The sequence below is a fragment of the Falco biarmicus genome, chromosome 7, assembly GCF_023638135.1.
Source record: "Falco biarmicus isolate bFalBia1 chromosome 7, bFalBia1.pri, whole genome shotgun sequence".
Taxonomy (NCBI): Eukaryota; Metazoa; Chordata; class Aves; order Falconiformes; family Falconidae; genus Falco; species Falco biarmicus.
In genome coordinates, this window is record NC_079294.1 from 38,781,940 (window position 1) to 38,794,935 (window position 12,996).

A 12,996-nucleotide genomic window follows, 5' to 3' on the forward strand; every position below is an offset into this window, starting at 1 on the left:
CTCCACAGTTATTTACAATGGGGTTTTCGGATGGAGATGGAGCACATATTTGTCTAATGGCAACAGGGCAGTGAATTTTATTCTCCTCATTAACAGTCATCAGCTTAACGGGAAGCAATAAAAGATTTTTTAAATAGCGGTTGCTTGTGAGATATTTTATCGCCATTACTGTCAGCAGGATGAGCGTACTCCTGGCCTGCAAGGGAGGAAACTGAGGCATGAGGCCATTTACTGGCCCACCCTGGACCACACAGATGGAGGTGGGAAGAAAATCCAGCCCTCCTCTCCCCCATCTAGCGGCTGTGCTGCCCCAAGGCCACATAAGCCACGTTGTTATTATAAGCCATTATTCAACCCACAGCAAAAGCAATTTGTGAAGCGTGTCGTATAATGCTAGCTATTTCCAGCACCCAAGGGAGTTGCAGCAGGGCACCCCACCCTCTTTCTCCTTCCATGAGCCACCTCCAAATGCCTTTGTCTGGCTGGGGACAGCAACCGCCCCTTCCCATGTCCCCCCTACTGCCCATCGATCCAAGAAAGGGCATTCCTATCCCGTTTATGCCCATGAGAAACAATTTTGTCTGAGGCCACTCCTGCTCTGGCAGAAGGAGCATGGCTGCTCTTTCTTTGACCACAGCTGGTGACATCTGCGGTGACACCTGAGATTGTAGGTCATCCTTTAGTGACTTTGGGTCCTCACAACATGTTCCCCTGACATCCTGCATCCAAAGCTGCAGGGACCCCCCAGGAGAGGAGAGCCACTCTCTGCTGTCCTGAGGACCACATTTCGCCTTCCCATGAGTAAAGAGGAGTCACTTCCAAACAAGGACAGATTTTTGTCCCTGATAGTCCTGTTGACATGGCCCATCTGGGATCTCACTTCTGACAGCTGGAAATTTTTTTCCAGTTCCCCAAGTGTCCCTACTCAGAGACAAGCAGCGCTTCCCTCTTGTTGGGATTTACCCCAAGACAGACAGCCAATCCCTTTCCAGCCTCCAATTTGCCCAGCAGAACAAGACCAGGCTCTTCTCTAAGATCATTTGATGCTCACGGCAGTCCAGTGAGGTCTGAAACAATTCATCATGAATGCAGGTATGAGAAACCCACTCAGTATTTTAGCCCTGACTCTGGGACCTCTAGGGGAAAATCTCTACTTCATCCATCCCAGGTTCTGTCACTTGGGCTCTCTTGAGCTCTTTTCTGATCAGCAACAACCCCAGGTCTTTGTTTTCTGCCGTGTCCCACAGAAGAGCTGCTCAGCTAACCATGTAACCCTTCTCCCCACATTGTCGCTTCTACCATCAAACTTTGCTCCCAACGTGTGTCCTGCTATGGAGGCATATGCAGGTCCCTCTCAGTGCTACCATTGGTTAATCAAATTAAAAATATTGTCTTAGCAAATGATCCTTGGGGACTGCCTCTTACTGGGAAACTGTCCAACTCTACGAACTGTCTTTCAAGGAATACTGCGGTGGTTCTTTTTAATACTTTTAAACACCAAAATAAACAGCAACCACAAAGCTGTTTCTGTTCAATCTCTTCAAATGACACCTAAAAATACCTGTTTCTGATGCCCCAAGTGCAGACGTGGGAAGGATCAGCATGTTTCACAGGATGTCTTGCTCAGCTCCTCTTCCAGACCCGTTCATGACCTGAAGGCCCTTGGGTAAGGGTTTCTGTGATGAAGAACAGGAGCACCATGCCGTGCTGGGCTGGAGCTCTTTTACTCAGACACCCAAGCAGGAACCAACCCCCATCTCACCACTGCATCTCACCGCTGCAGGCAAGTGGTGGTCAGGATGGTGGTTGGGTCCATGAGAATTGGAAGTGGAACTAAGGGCATGTCCTAGAGCCCTGATTTTCCTTTCTGATGTAAACCAGCAGCATAAGTTCCCCCCATAGCAGATCCAGGGAAGAAACCCCAGAGCCCAACCACGTGAGCAGCCCGTGCAGCATCAATGGGGCCATAGTGCTTCCACCAGCCCCAGACTCAACCCACAGCTTCAACCATTCATACCCTACACCCCAAAGAGCTTTTTCCAGCCCTGAGAAGCATTTTTACCTTTGCTTACACCTTACCCCATCATGACGGCTGCAGACTCTCTTCCCAAGTCCCACAGACTGAAAGTAACAGGGACACCAGTGCGGTCAGTGCCGAAGCTGCAGCAGATGGTGGTGTTGCAGCTGGTGGGTGCTGCCTCGGCAGTGCTGTGCAGGATCCAGCAGCTTTGAAGAGACCCCCAGAAAAGGGGCAAGCTTCTACCCAGCTCCAGCTCTGTCACCTGGTTGACCAGCAGGAAGAGCTCTCTGCATCACACAGGAGCACCTGACGCTTGAGCAGCATATTTTGAGCATGTACAGTGTTGCCCCCGTGTGCCGCTACACACTCAGGATGGAAGGAGATTTAAGAGATAAACTCCAAAAGACAGGAAAGAAAGTACATGGGTGGCTCTTCACTGAGGTCCCCAGTCCTTCTCCTTTGGAGATAACTGCTTAGTGTGGCATTCAAGCAAAGTGTTTCCTTCTGTTTACTTAATTCCCTATTAAAAGCGATGTACCCAGCCCGTCCCTGGGTGGGAGCTGGCCCCAGCCCAGTGAGCAGGAGCAGCCCCTCGCGAGCCCTCTCATACACACCCAGCCTGTCCAGGGCTCTCCCATGAGGTGTATAATCAGTTTAGCGTGTCTTAGCTAATCTTGGCATGGAGGATTTCACTGATTTCAGTACTAAATAGCAGGTGTGCATCACAGCGCAGACAACACAAGCAAAGCCAATAAAAGCAATGTAAAATGCCTACTGTCCTCCATATAATCTAAGATGTAAAACAGTGCAGCCTGTTTCAGGCAATTATTTCATAACATGTAAAATCTCATATTACTGAAGGAAGAGGTGAGGGGCAGGTGGATTACTTGGAAAAGCATTTGCACTTTGCCTGTGGGACTCCAGACCAAGCAGAGCCTTCAGTTTTCAGTGACAAGAAGCCTCCAAGCATAAGGAGAATAATTCATGTTACGGGAATGCATTCACGAGGTGTGAGATTATCTAATCAGGAAAGGGCAGAGCTAAAACATGCGGGAGATCAGAAGAGTTTTAAATCCCTGCCATAAATGCAACACAAAGGCAATTATCTCAGGGTGGTGCGGAAAGTCCTGCTCCAGCCGGAACCCACCCAACAGCATCACCTCCATGTGCAACCGGCACAAACATCAAGCCTGGCTGGAGAAGAGAGCCCCAGACTGGCTGGGGAGAGAGCTGGGAGGCAGCTGCCCAGCCTTCTCAGGGGCCTGGAGGAGCAGAGGTCCAAGCAGCACCTCTACTTGAAGAGGAAAGGGAGTGTAAAGCTCTCTGCCATGCTGCAAAGGACCTCCAGGTTGTATGTGCATGCAGTTGTATACAAAGGACCTGCCATCACTCAACCAGACCCTTCCCAAAATTTAAGACATAAAGCGATGTATTATTTGGCAGTGCTGGGTTAATGGTGGGACTTTATGATCTTAAAGGTCTTTTCCAACCTAAATGATTCTATGATTCTTTGTGAGCCCACATGCATGCTTTAAAATACATTTCTACAATTTCAGCAAGCTGATTAACTTGCTAAGGGGTCTCATCGGCAGTGTCCATCTTCCACCACTGTTGCCCAAACTGCCAGAGATGGCACTGAGAAGGGTAAGCACCAACAAGGACCAACTTCCACCAAGGGAAAGACCTACAGGTCTCTTTAGCCTGTTGAGGGCACAGCAGAGGACAAGGGTGACAGATGTGGCAGAGCGGAGGACATGCAGTCTCTGGTGCAGAGAAGAGGAATAGGAAACAGGGGTTCACTGTGTCCAAAAATACAAGAACTGTGGAGCACGATTATGAACTTTTGGGTAATGGTTTCAAAATAAATAAAAGGAAACAGTTCAAAAGGAATGGATAGGCAAACTGTGGAAATTACTGGCACAGGATAATGCTGATCTGAAAAGCATTATAAGGTTTATAATGTAATTCTACAAATTTCTGGAAGTAAAATTCATGCTGGCCTGTTAAATACAATGACCCTAATTTTGACTCCAGAAGCTCTGACCTGTACATGGCTGGAGGCTGATGGGTGCTGCAGAAAAACACTGTTAACAGGCTTGCTGTGTTCCTACCCTCTCCTGCGGTGCTAGATGGTCCTTTGCAGAGAATTAGCACAGACTTTTTTTTTTTTTTTTTTTTTTTTTAATGTAAATGTAGACTAACTTCAATATTTTCCATTCATAGACTGCTAGAACTGGGAGCTAACTTCTCCTCTGGGAACTGTGTGGTCTCCCTGGATCTGCATATCTGCAGCCTCCAAGAAAAAGGGGAATTGGACCAAGAGTGGAAAGGAAAATCTGCATTTATAAACATCCCATGCTACACCTGATTGAAGAGACGACTGGAAGAAATGTTGACGATATAAGTACAACCAGACAGCTACAGAGTACCAAAGGCAGGTAAGCATGTCGAGATGCGGCCACATCTGTAGCGTATGAACAGATCAAAGTGTAGGGCTGGGTTTGGATAAAGCTTTCTTGGCTCCCTGATGTTATGGAAGATGCAGGTCATCACAGGTCCTTTCTAGGGTGAAATCCTACTGGTAATGGCTTTTGGTTGTGCAAAAGGTCCAGGCAGCCCCTGTGGTGCACCGTGCAAGCACACTGCTGGGGGGCTGGGGATGATGCTTCTTGTGGACACAGATGCCAGGGGAGACTCCCCTTAACTCTGCTGCCATTACTCAAAGTAGCTCTTTGCAAAGCCAAGACGGAGTCCTGGGAGGACACAAGGGGTTGATGGGCCATGCCCATCCAATATAATAAACAAATAAATATGAAAATAATAAATATTTTTTTTAAAATAGCCCAAAGCTATTCTCATGTAAAATGCGGCATCAAGGCACAGGCAGGAAGCAGTGCATGAAAAATGCTGACAGTGTGAAAAACAGCACAGGGCTCCAAGCTGGGGCAGATTTTGGACAGACTCTGCAGAACCAAAGTCCCAGCACATGTTCATCTGCTGGGTGAAGTAAGTGACTCACAGCTGATCCAACAACCCAGCAGAGCCCGAGTTCCCCACTGCCTCATCCCTCCTTGGGCTTTGCTAAGGTGCAACCACTGGTTAATGAATTTTTCCCTCTGCTGCTTGTGTCTGGGTGGATGGTCTATCAAATAAGGAAGCAAGTTTGAGGTGCTTGTTTAAGATGCCAGGTGAAAATAATGTATTAACAAAACCTACTTTACACTTCCAAACTTCAATGCAGGATCCATGAACAGAAGGAAATATCCATTGTCTGGGTCATTTCTGATACTCACTGTCATTATCATGCCTGCCTAGAGAACATGGACATTGTAGCCTCCTCTTTCATTGTATTATGCAAGAATTCACCACCGGTTTGACGGTTTGAGGTTAAGTGATGGATCTTCAGAAGGACAGACTTGAAATAAGAGAAGAGTTTTGTATCTAGAACACAGGACAGGGACTGAGGTGATCAGACACCTCTTCTGGCTCTGCCCTCTCTCCATAGCTGATTGTGTGTAAAGTGTCCAAGTCTCTTCATCTCTCTGTGCCCAAGATCATTATCTATAGGAAAGCAGTAATATCTCCTCCTACCTGTGTAGGTCCTGTGATTTCAGACAGGGACTATGCTCAGTAGAGGACCTTCAGACCTGCTATCATGCTATGAAACCCCAGAATGAAGAGAACAGAACATCTGTCGACGCTAAGATTCAACAGTTTCAGCCATCAACATTAAGCTAGACTGCGCTAATTGTATTGTAATAGGGCGAGAAGCTTGCCAGAGGTGTCCAAGCACTGCACTCCAAACGACAAGGGCCTCCATCTTCCTTTGCTGGCTCCGTAGCAAAGCCTCTGTGTTTGTCCCAGAATAGCAATGTACAAACCTCGGTGCTTCTCTTCCAAACCAATCTGCATTTTTAGAAACTAATTTGCAAAGCCTCGGACCCTGTGGCTACAGGCAAAGCCTGGCTGTCTGAGCAGCCCTCCTCCCTCCTCAATTACGGCATCTCCAGGACAGCAGCTCTTCTCAAAACGATGCTGTAAGCTTTGACTTGGGGGTGAATTTTCACCTGGGAGAAGAAAGTCCTGCCAGAAGACTCTTGGGATCCTACAAGCCAAGAGAGGGGTTGGGGATAGGATCAGGGTAACCACAGGTCTCTGGGAGGAGCTCCTGACACACAGCAGAGCCTGGGACCCCCATTTTCCAGCACACCTTACCCCATGCCCTCACCAGTGCTCCAGCAATAATGTCACAGCGTAACAGCCAGTGGCCCACACCAGCAACCATGGTAAACATTTCAGTTGGAGCCACAAGAGGTGAGTAAACCCTGCTGAGATATTCTCCTTGTTTCCTATATCCATAAGTCACAACAGACTTCAGCATGACAATACTTTTTAAGGTATCAAAAGTCACAGCCTTCCTGCGGTTTGAGAAGGAACAAAGATGAAATCGCATCACAGTGAGCCTCAGAGCATCTACCATCCAACTCTACGCTTCTCGGGGTGCTGGACCGTGGGCCACAGCTGCCAGGAGGGCACCTAGATGGTGGGGAGGTGGCTGCACACTCACCTTCAACCCGTTCTTTTTTTATTCACAGCTTGGACTGAATAAGAGAGGGATTAAACTGATATGCCTTATCTCAGACCTTTCAGGGATTTCTGTACCAGCCACCACAAATGAAGTGTTCGCTTGCTCTGAAATAAGCAACATTTGCAAATGATACGTTCCACAGTCAAAGGAATTACTGTACTTACAAAGCAGATATATTTGTCATACCTTTAAGCAAATCTTAGCACTGGCTACCTGAGACTAAACCACCACTTCAGCTCTTTGCTGCATGAGCAAGGTAGTTTCTGGTACAGACAAGGCAGCAAGAAACAGAATCGGCACGTCCACGTCCACATCCACGGCAAGCAGTGCTCAGACAGACAGGACCGGTTATCACACTAATTCCAGGGCGCAGGATTAAACCGCATGACTGTTGCGACAAATGCACAAAACAATGGCCAGAAATGCTACATGGAATTCCCGGGTCTCTCCTCACCAGTGTTTAACTCGCGGCTTCCCAGAAACAACCCCTCTCTCCCTTGCCAGGGCGGTGAAGAGAGCTCTGATAATCACCAGCAAAACCCAGAGCAAACTGAAGGGCTGGGAAAAAAACGCCACTGGTTATCAGCTGGAAACTAGAAAGGGGCCTGATTCTGGTTTCCCTGACGCTTTTTGTTGCATTTACCTATTTTTAAACAATTTATCAGATTGAGAACATTGCTAAATGCCTCTCTGATCTCAGGAGGCCATACAGCAGCCCGCCACCCACATGGGACAGAGGGATGTACGCACACGGGGAGGGAAACCCTTAGCCCCTGTACTCTGTTGTTAAATACAAAAGTTTAGATGTGCTGCACTGAGTAAATTGCTTAATGCATCCATGAATATTTTGTAATATAAATCACTTCTACTGTCAGCTGGTTTATATCCACAGTTCAGATTCTTAAAAAATTTACAAAATTGAAATACTCTTGGTTTTTTTGAAAAAAAGTTAGTTTTTTCCTACAGTTTCTGAGCAGAACACCCCATGTAGGACCTCACCCACCCACAGCCCAACAGCAGGGCAGGAAAACCAAAGCAAAGGAAAATCTCCCAAAGGCCACGTACGCATCAGAACAACCTCTCCCCTCGCAGCACCCGCGGAAAAGCAAGTGCCTCTGCCTCCACGGGGCTGAAGCTTCGGTTTCGTCATTTAAACGCAATGCAAAAATAAGCACCAAAATAAACAGATCCATAAAGCAGCAGGAACGCAGCAAAGCGGCTGGAGACTTCTACAAACGAGAATGATCTAAATCCAAGAGGCGTTTGCGCACATGCTGCTTAGCTTTGCAACACCCTCACCGACAAACGGGGAAGCAAACTTGGGAGAAGCCTCTTTCTTTTAACTTTTTTTCTTTTAGAAAGGGAAATAAAAAAAAAAAAAAAAGGCACCGTGATTTTTTTCCAGGCACCCTCTCCCACAGTGGCTACCCCATGGCCCCCGAGAGCCAGGGATGCCGTGGGGCCCGGAGACCCCCTTTCGCCACAGCCGGGGTTATCGGTGGCGGGGCAGATCGGCAGAGATGTGTGTAATTGCCCTGTCAGGCAGCTGAAAGGCGCTCGCCTTTAGCTGATGCCACTTCAAAATGAAATTCTTTCTTTGGCATGGCTATGTCTGATATGCAGGCATCAAAGGGGAGGCAGCAGGTCGCCGATGCCCCGGGCCACACATTTCCCTTCTAAAGGCAGGAATGAGAGTGTCAGCTCAGGGCCGAGGGGCCCCGGAGACACGGCAGCAATAACCCCAGCCCCCTACACGCACGCCGGGGCTCCCCAGCAATGGAGTGATCCCCCTACCAAGTTTTCCGCGACCCTATTATAGGCCCTGTGCATCCCTGCAAGCACCCACAGAGAGCCTTGGGTCACTGGGTCCCCGTGGCAAGCACCCATCGCTGCCTTGTGGGGTGCCGGGAGGCTGCGGGGACCCTGCAGCACCCAGCCAGGCAGGCACAGAGCCACCCGATGGCTCTCCAGCAGCAGAGGGGACACCGTGGCCTGTTCCCATACACCCGTACCTGGTGGGATGGAGGGGTGGAAAAGCCTTGCTAGCACAACATAGGCTGAGGGCTGCTTTTTTTTTGTTTTGTTTCAGGGAGAAACACAGGGCCATGCTTGCCTCCCCCCACAGCTCCCTTCTCTCTCCACCTGCACTCTTTAAGGAGCTAAGGCTTTTAGCGAGCTTTCCACTCCAGTTTTTACTGGTTTTAACTAAGCTACCCCTTTTGGAGGGTTGGAAAGCTTCAACCATTAAAGGAAAGAAAAAAAGGGGAAAAGAAAAAAAGCACCATGCAGCCTCACCCTGCTCCCTTCCCTTCCCACTCCCACAATCGCTGAGGGCAGGAGCCCCTCACACACAGCCCACCGTGCTGCCCAGCCTAGGGCACAGCTCCCTATTTTCCAAGCCAAACACAGCCCATCCGATGTGTTTGAGCTGGGGGTTTCAGGTCCTAGACACCTCCAACTGTACCTGCTCAGCTCTGATCACCTTCCTGCTCGGAAGCAATTTGGAAAGGACACAGCATAGGTAGCTATTAGCTAACACATATTTAACTGCTCCAGATATCTTTTTTTTTTTTTTTCTGGCATTGTAATGGGGTGATTTGATCTTCAAAGGACCCGTGCAAACCTTTGAAGCTTCCCAAAGAAGCCAATCTCCAGTGGGGAGGGGAGGATGGGGGGGGGGGGGGGGGGGGGTCGGAAAATGTTAATAGTTTTAAAACCTGGGCAATCCTGAAGATGGAGGAAGGGTATGAAACCCAGTGGGTTTTAGCATAAAGCCCTCAGGTAAATCTTCACCTTCTTTTCAAATGCATGTTTGGTGGGTTGCTTTGCAAAGACTTGGGCCAGGTTAGCAAGGTCGGCTCTATTCCCAGCAGCCAGGAGCAGCAGCTCTTAATCTCCAGGGACCCTCATCTCCCATGTGGTGCAGCCCCAGCACAGGGGGATCCGCGGTACCTTGGCAAGAAATAGAAAGACTAAAATTTGCAAAGCCTTTAAGGGGTAAAAGAGGAGGGTGGGGGGAAGCAGGGGCAAGGGGAAGAAGATGAGCAGGAGAGAAGATACATTCCCTGCTGCACACCCAGCCAGCACAGCCTCAGCAGCACCCTGAGAGGCGAGACACAAAATGCGTTTACCTTTAAAATAATGACTCATTTTATTTTTTCTTTTAATATGTAGTTATAAATATATTTTGTCAAAATATATGATCATTATTGTCAAAAACATTTGCACATAAAGTCATAAATAAGGTCAAGGTGAACGTTTAGTTTAGAGAAGAGTCCAGCTATAGCAAGCAGTTCTGGGGTGGGACGGAAGGGAGAGAGAAGGGGAGGAGAGGGCGGCGGGGAAGGGGGTCAGCGGCACCCGCACCCCTCCACCACCATCTCCTGGTAGTTTTTCAGGACCACCTTGTCATACTCATCCAGGTAGAGCATGGAGATGGCGCTCAGCTCCGTGGGCACACAGCAGGCCTTGGGGATGCTGGAGTTCACGGAGTTCACCAGCGTCTGCACGATGGCATGGTTCGTGGAGTTGAGGTGGTCGGCCAGAGGGAAAGGGCAGTCCCCGTGGCAGTAAAACGCCTGATACCCCGGGGGTGCCACGATCCAGTCGTTCCAGCCCACATCGCTGAAATCCACATAGAGGGCATGGCGGCGGCAGTTTTTTTTGTTCTTGCGGGAACGCTGGTGCTTGGGGCTCCGGCGGGCTCTGCGGGTCAGCGCGTGGCCTCGCCCGTCATGCCCAAAAGTGACCAGGAGCGGCCTGAGCTGAGCCCAGTCCCCACGCCCTTGAGGTAAAGATCGGCTAATCCTGACGTGTTTGCCCTGATGAGTCTGTGCATGGTGGAGGTGGGTCACCTCAATCACCAGCCCATGGTTCGGTTGCTTGTCCTTGGTCCACCGGATCACAGCTGGGCTCACATCAAAGGTCTCCCAGCGCGTCACATTGTGGTGCACCAGACGTGTGTCCAACAGGCGCGTAATGGCCTGAGCACGCTCCGACAGCGGCTTCATCACTTCATAAATGTTTATCCGATGGAAGCCCCTCTCCCACGCCGCGCTCGGCTCCTCCACCTGCTCCCGGTACAGCCGCAGCTCCGCAGAGGAGATCACCTCGTTTTCCGGCACGCTGCTGAGGTTAAAGACGAAGCGGATCCGGGGCGCCTCACTGGGACCTGGGACAGTCTCCAGGTGCTCTGGAGGGGAGCAGGGCAGGGGGGGAAAGCAGTGCAAAGAGCAAACAAGAGCACATCAGCCTCAGGGCAGCCAGCCACAGCCCCCGGCGCAGCCACAGCACCCACACTTCACCTGCCTGGCAGCCACCGGCACCTCTCCACTCCCCTGCGCATCCTTCCCAGCTGGACCCGGAGTGGGTCCTGCCCCAGCGCAGCTCCCTCACCCTCCGCGTGCCTGTGCCTGGACTGTCACCCCTTCCCTGCTTGCCTCCCCTTTTGGGGAGGCGTTTCCCCTCTCGCTCCCCCTGCCCCCCCCAGTCTCTCCAAAATCATCTCCCCAGTGAGATGCGGCGCCACGGAGCACAGAGGTGCCTTGTTACGGGGCGCAGGGGGCAGGGGGAGAAAGAGAAGCAAATTCCAACGCAGTAATGATGCGGCTGGATTAATAATTCAGATTTACTTTGGAAAAGAAACATCCGCTAGGAAACATTTGGATCAGATTACAAGGGCCTATTGAATAAACCTTATAAACACACAGCTGTAAGTATTAAATTCGAGTAGGGGCTTTTTCGGATTTTTTTTTTTTCCTTAAGAGCAAAACCAGGCAGCAATCGCTTTGATAGTTCAAAAGAAACCAGGGGCGAGATCCCGCCCTCACTTTACTCCCGCATCTGATCCAGAGCCATTAAATCCACACGAGCCCAGGGAGTGACCCCGAGGCAGAGGCACCGAAGGAAACTCGCTGTTGTCAACAGAAGGGAAAGCACCTCAAAATGTGGTCAAGCTCGGGTTAAGCACAGGATGCTGGAAAAAACAGAGAGCAGCGCCTGTCACCCACACGCAGTGGGCTTGGGGGGTGGGGGGGGCGGGCAGTTTTCCTCCCATAAATTTTGGGCCGGGCACATCCTGCTTCTAAATGCATTTGTGAGCTTCCAAACGCAAGGAAATCCCGCTCGCTACCAGGGCTGGGAATTTACCTCCTCCCATCACTGACCTTCATGGTGGAAACTCCTCACGGTGTTTGCCCGGCTGGTCGATCGCTCAGGGTACTGCAGGCTAATCTCCTGGAGGCTTTCCTCCTCTTCTCCAGACTGGAGCCGATAGAGATCCAGCATGTAACTAGGAATGACGGCTGACTTGCTGGGCTGAGGCCGCCTTCGCAGCCCAAACATCTGCAGCAGAGTTGTTTCGAAACCCCGCAAGAGTTCATGGCTTTGGGCAGAGCGGCGTCCGGATCCGGCTTGTCCCTGCAGCTCCGCGACCTTCTTCCTGCCGGGCTCGGGTATCAGGCTAGCATGGTTAGTACCTCCTAGCAGGACTTGGCATAGTAGGATGACCATCAGCATTCGGTTACCAGGAATCATGGTGTCTCTGGAGTGTAAAAAACGCGACAACAACCAACAAGGAAAGTCAGGGTGAGAAGCAACCCCCCCTCCTCCGAGTAAACATAAAAATAAGAATAATAAGAATAATAATAAATGGCAGAGCGACATCAGAAGGAGCCCCGAGCGGCAGCGGGCGCGCCCCGGCGGGCAGGGACTAGCCCGGCAGCCCCCACGGGCCGGCGGCTCCCCGGCGCATCCCGGCCCCGCTCGCCCCGCCGGACCGGACCCAGCCGAGCCGAGCCGAGCCGGGCCGAAGCGGCGGCGGGGCCCCGGCGCCCGGCGGGGAAGGGGAAGGGGAGCCCGGCTCGGCGGGCGGAGGAGCCGCGGGTTCGCGTCCCGCCGCCGGACCCCGGGAGGGGAGGAACGGGGCCAGGAACAAAATAAAGTTGAAAAAACTAAAGCCGAGACCCGTACGGGAAACTAAAAGTAAAGAGCGAAGCCGAGGAAGAAGAGGGCTGTACTCACTGACAGCAAGCAAGGCATATCAGCACAGTCCATGATTCTGGAGAGCCAGCCCGGACCCAGCGCGCCGAAAGCCTCGGGGCAGCGGCTGCCGAGCGCCTCCCGCGATCGCCGCCCGGGCGCAGTGCGGCCGCCGCCGCCGCCGGCCCCGGTTTTCTCCCGGCCCCGCAGTCACGTGGAGCCGCGCACCCCGCCAGCCCGGCCCGGCCCGGCCCGCCGCCCCCGGCCCGCCCCTGCCCGGCCCGGCCCCGCGGGGGACGGCCCGGCCCGCCCCGCCGCCCGCGCCAGCTCCGGCCCGCGGCGCCCGCCGCCCCGGGGAGCGGTGGGGGGCGGCCGGCGGAGGGGCTGCGCCCGGGGGCCGGCACCCCGC

At 51.7% G+C, this 12,996-nt stretch overlaps 1 protein-coding gene across 1 annotated transcript; it reads right to left on the minus strand.

Annotated features, from left to right (window-relative positions):
* Window positions 1-9,734: 9,734 nt before the first annotated feature.
* Window positions 9,735-12,779, minus strand: BMP4 (bone morphogenetic protein 4). The gene is made up of 3 exons (XM_056347539.1): window positions 12,630-12,779; window positions 11,774-12,150; window positions 9,735-10,800 (listed from the first exon to the last, which is right to left on the minus strand). Exons 2-3 carry the CDS (start codon window positions 12,141-12,143, stop codon window positions 9,959-9,961), a joined length of 1,212 nt encoding a protein of 403 aa, XP_056203514.1. The 5' UTR covers window positions 12,144-12,150; window positions 12,630-12,779; the 3' UTR covers window positions 9,735-9,958.
* Between the last annotated feature and the right edge of the window lie 217 nt (window positions 12,780-12,996).

Bases quoted from the DNA above. Each gene is read 5' to 3' on its own strand.
- BMP4 (XM_056347539.1), bottom strand. From the start codon at position 12,143: ATGATTCCTGGTAACCGAATGCTGATGGTCATCCTACTATGCCAAGTC. The intron at 10,801-11,773 runs GTCAGTGATGGG...GCTCCCCTCCAG, and splicing joins GAGGAGTTTCCACCATGAAG to AGCACCTGGAGACTGTCCCA.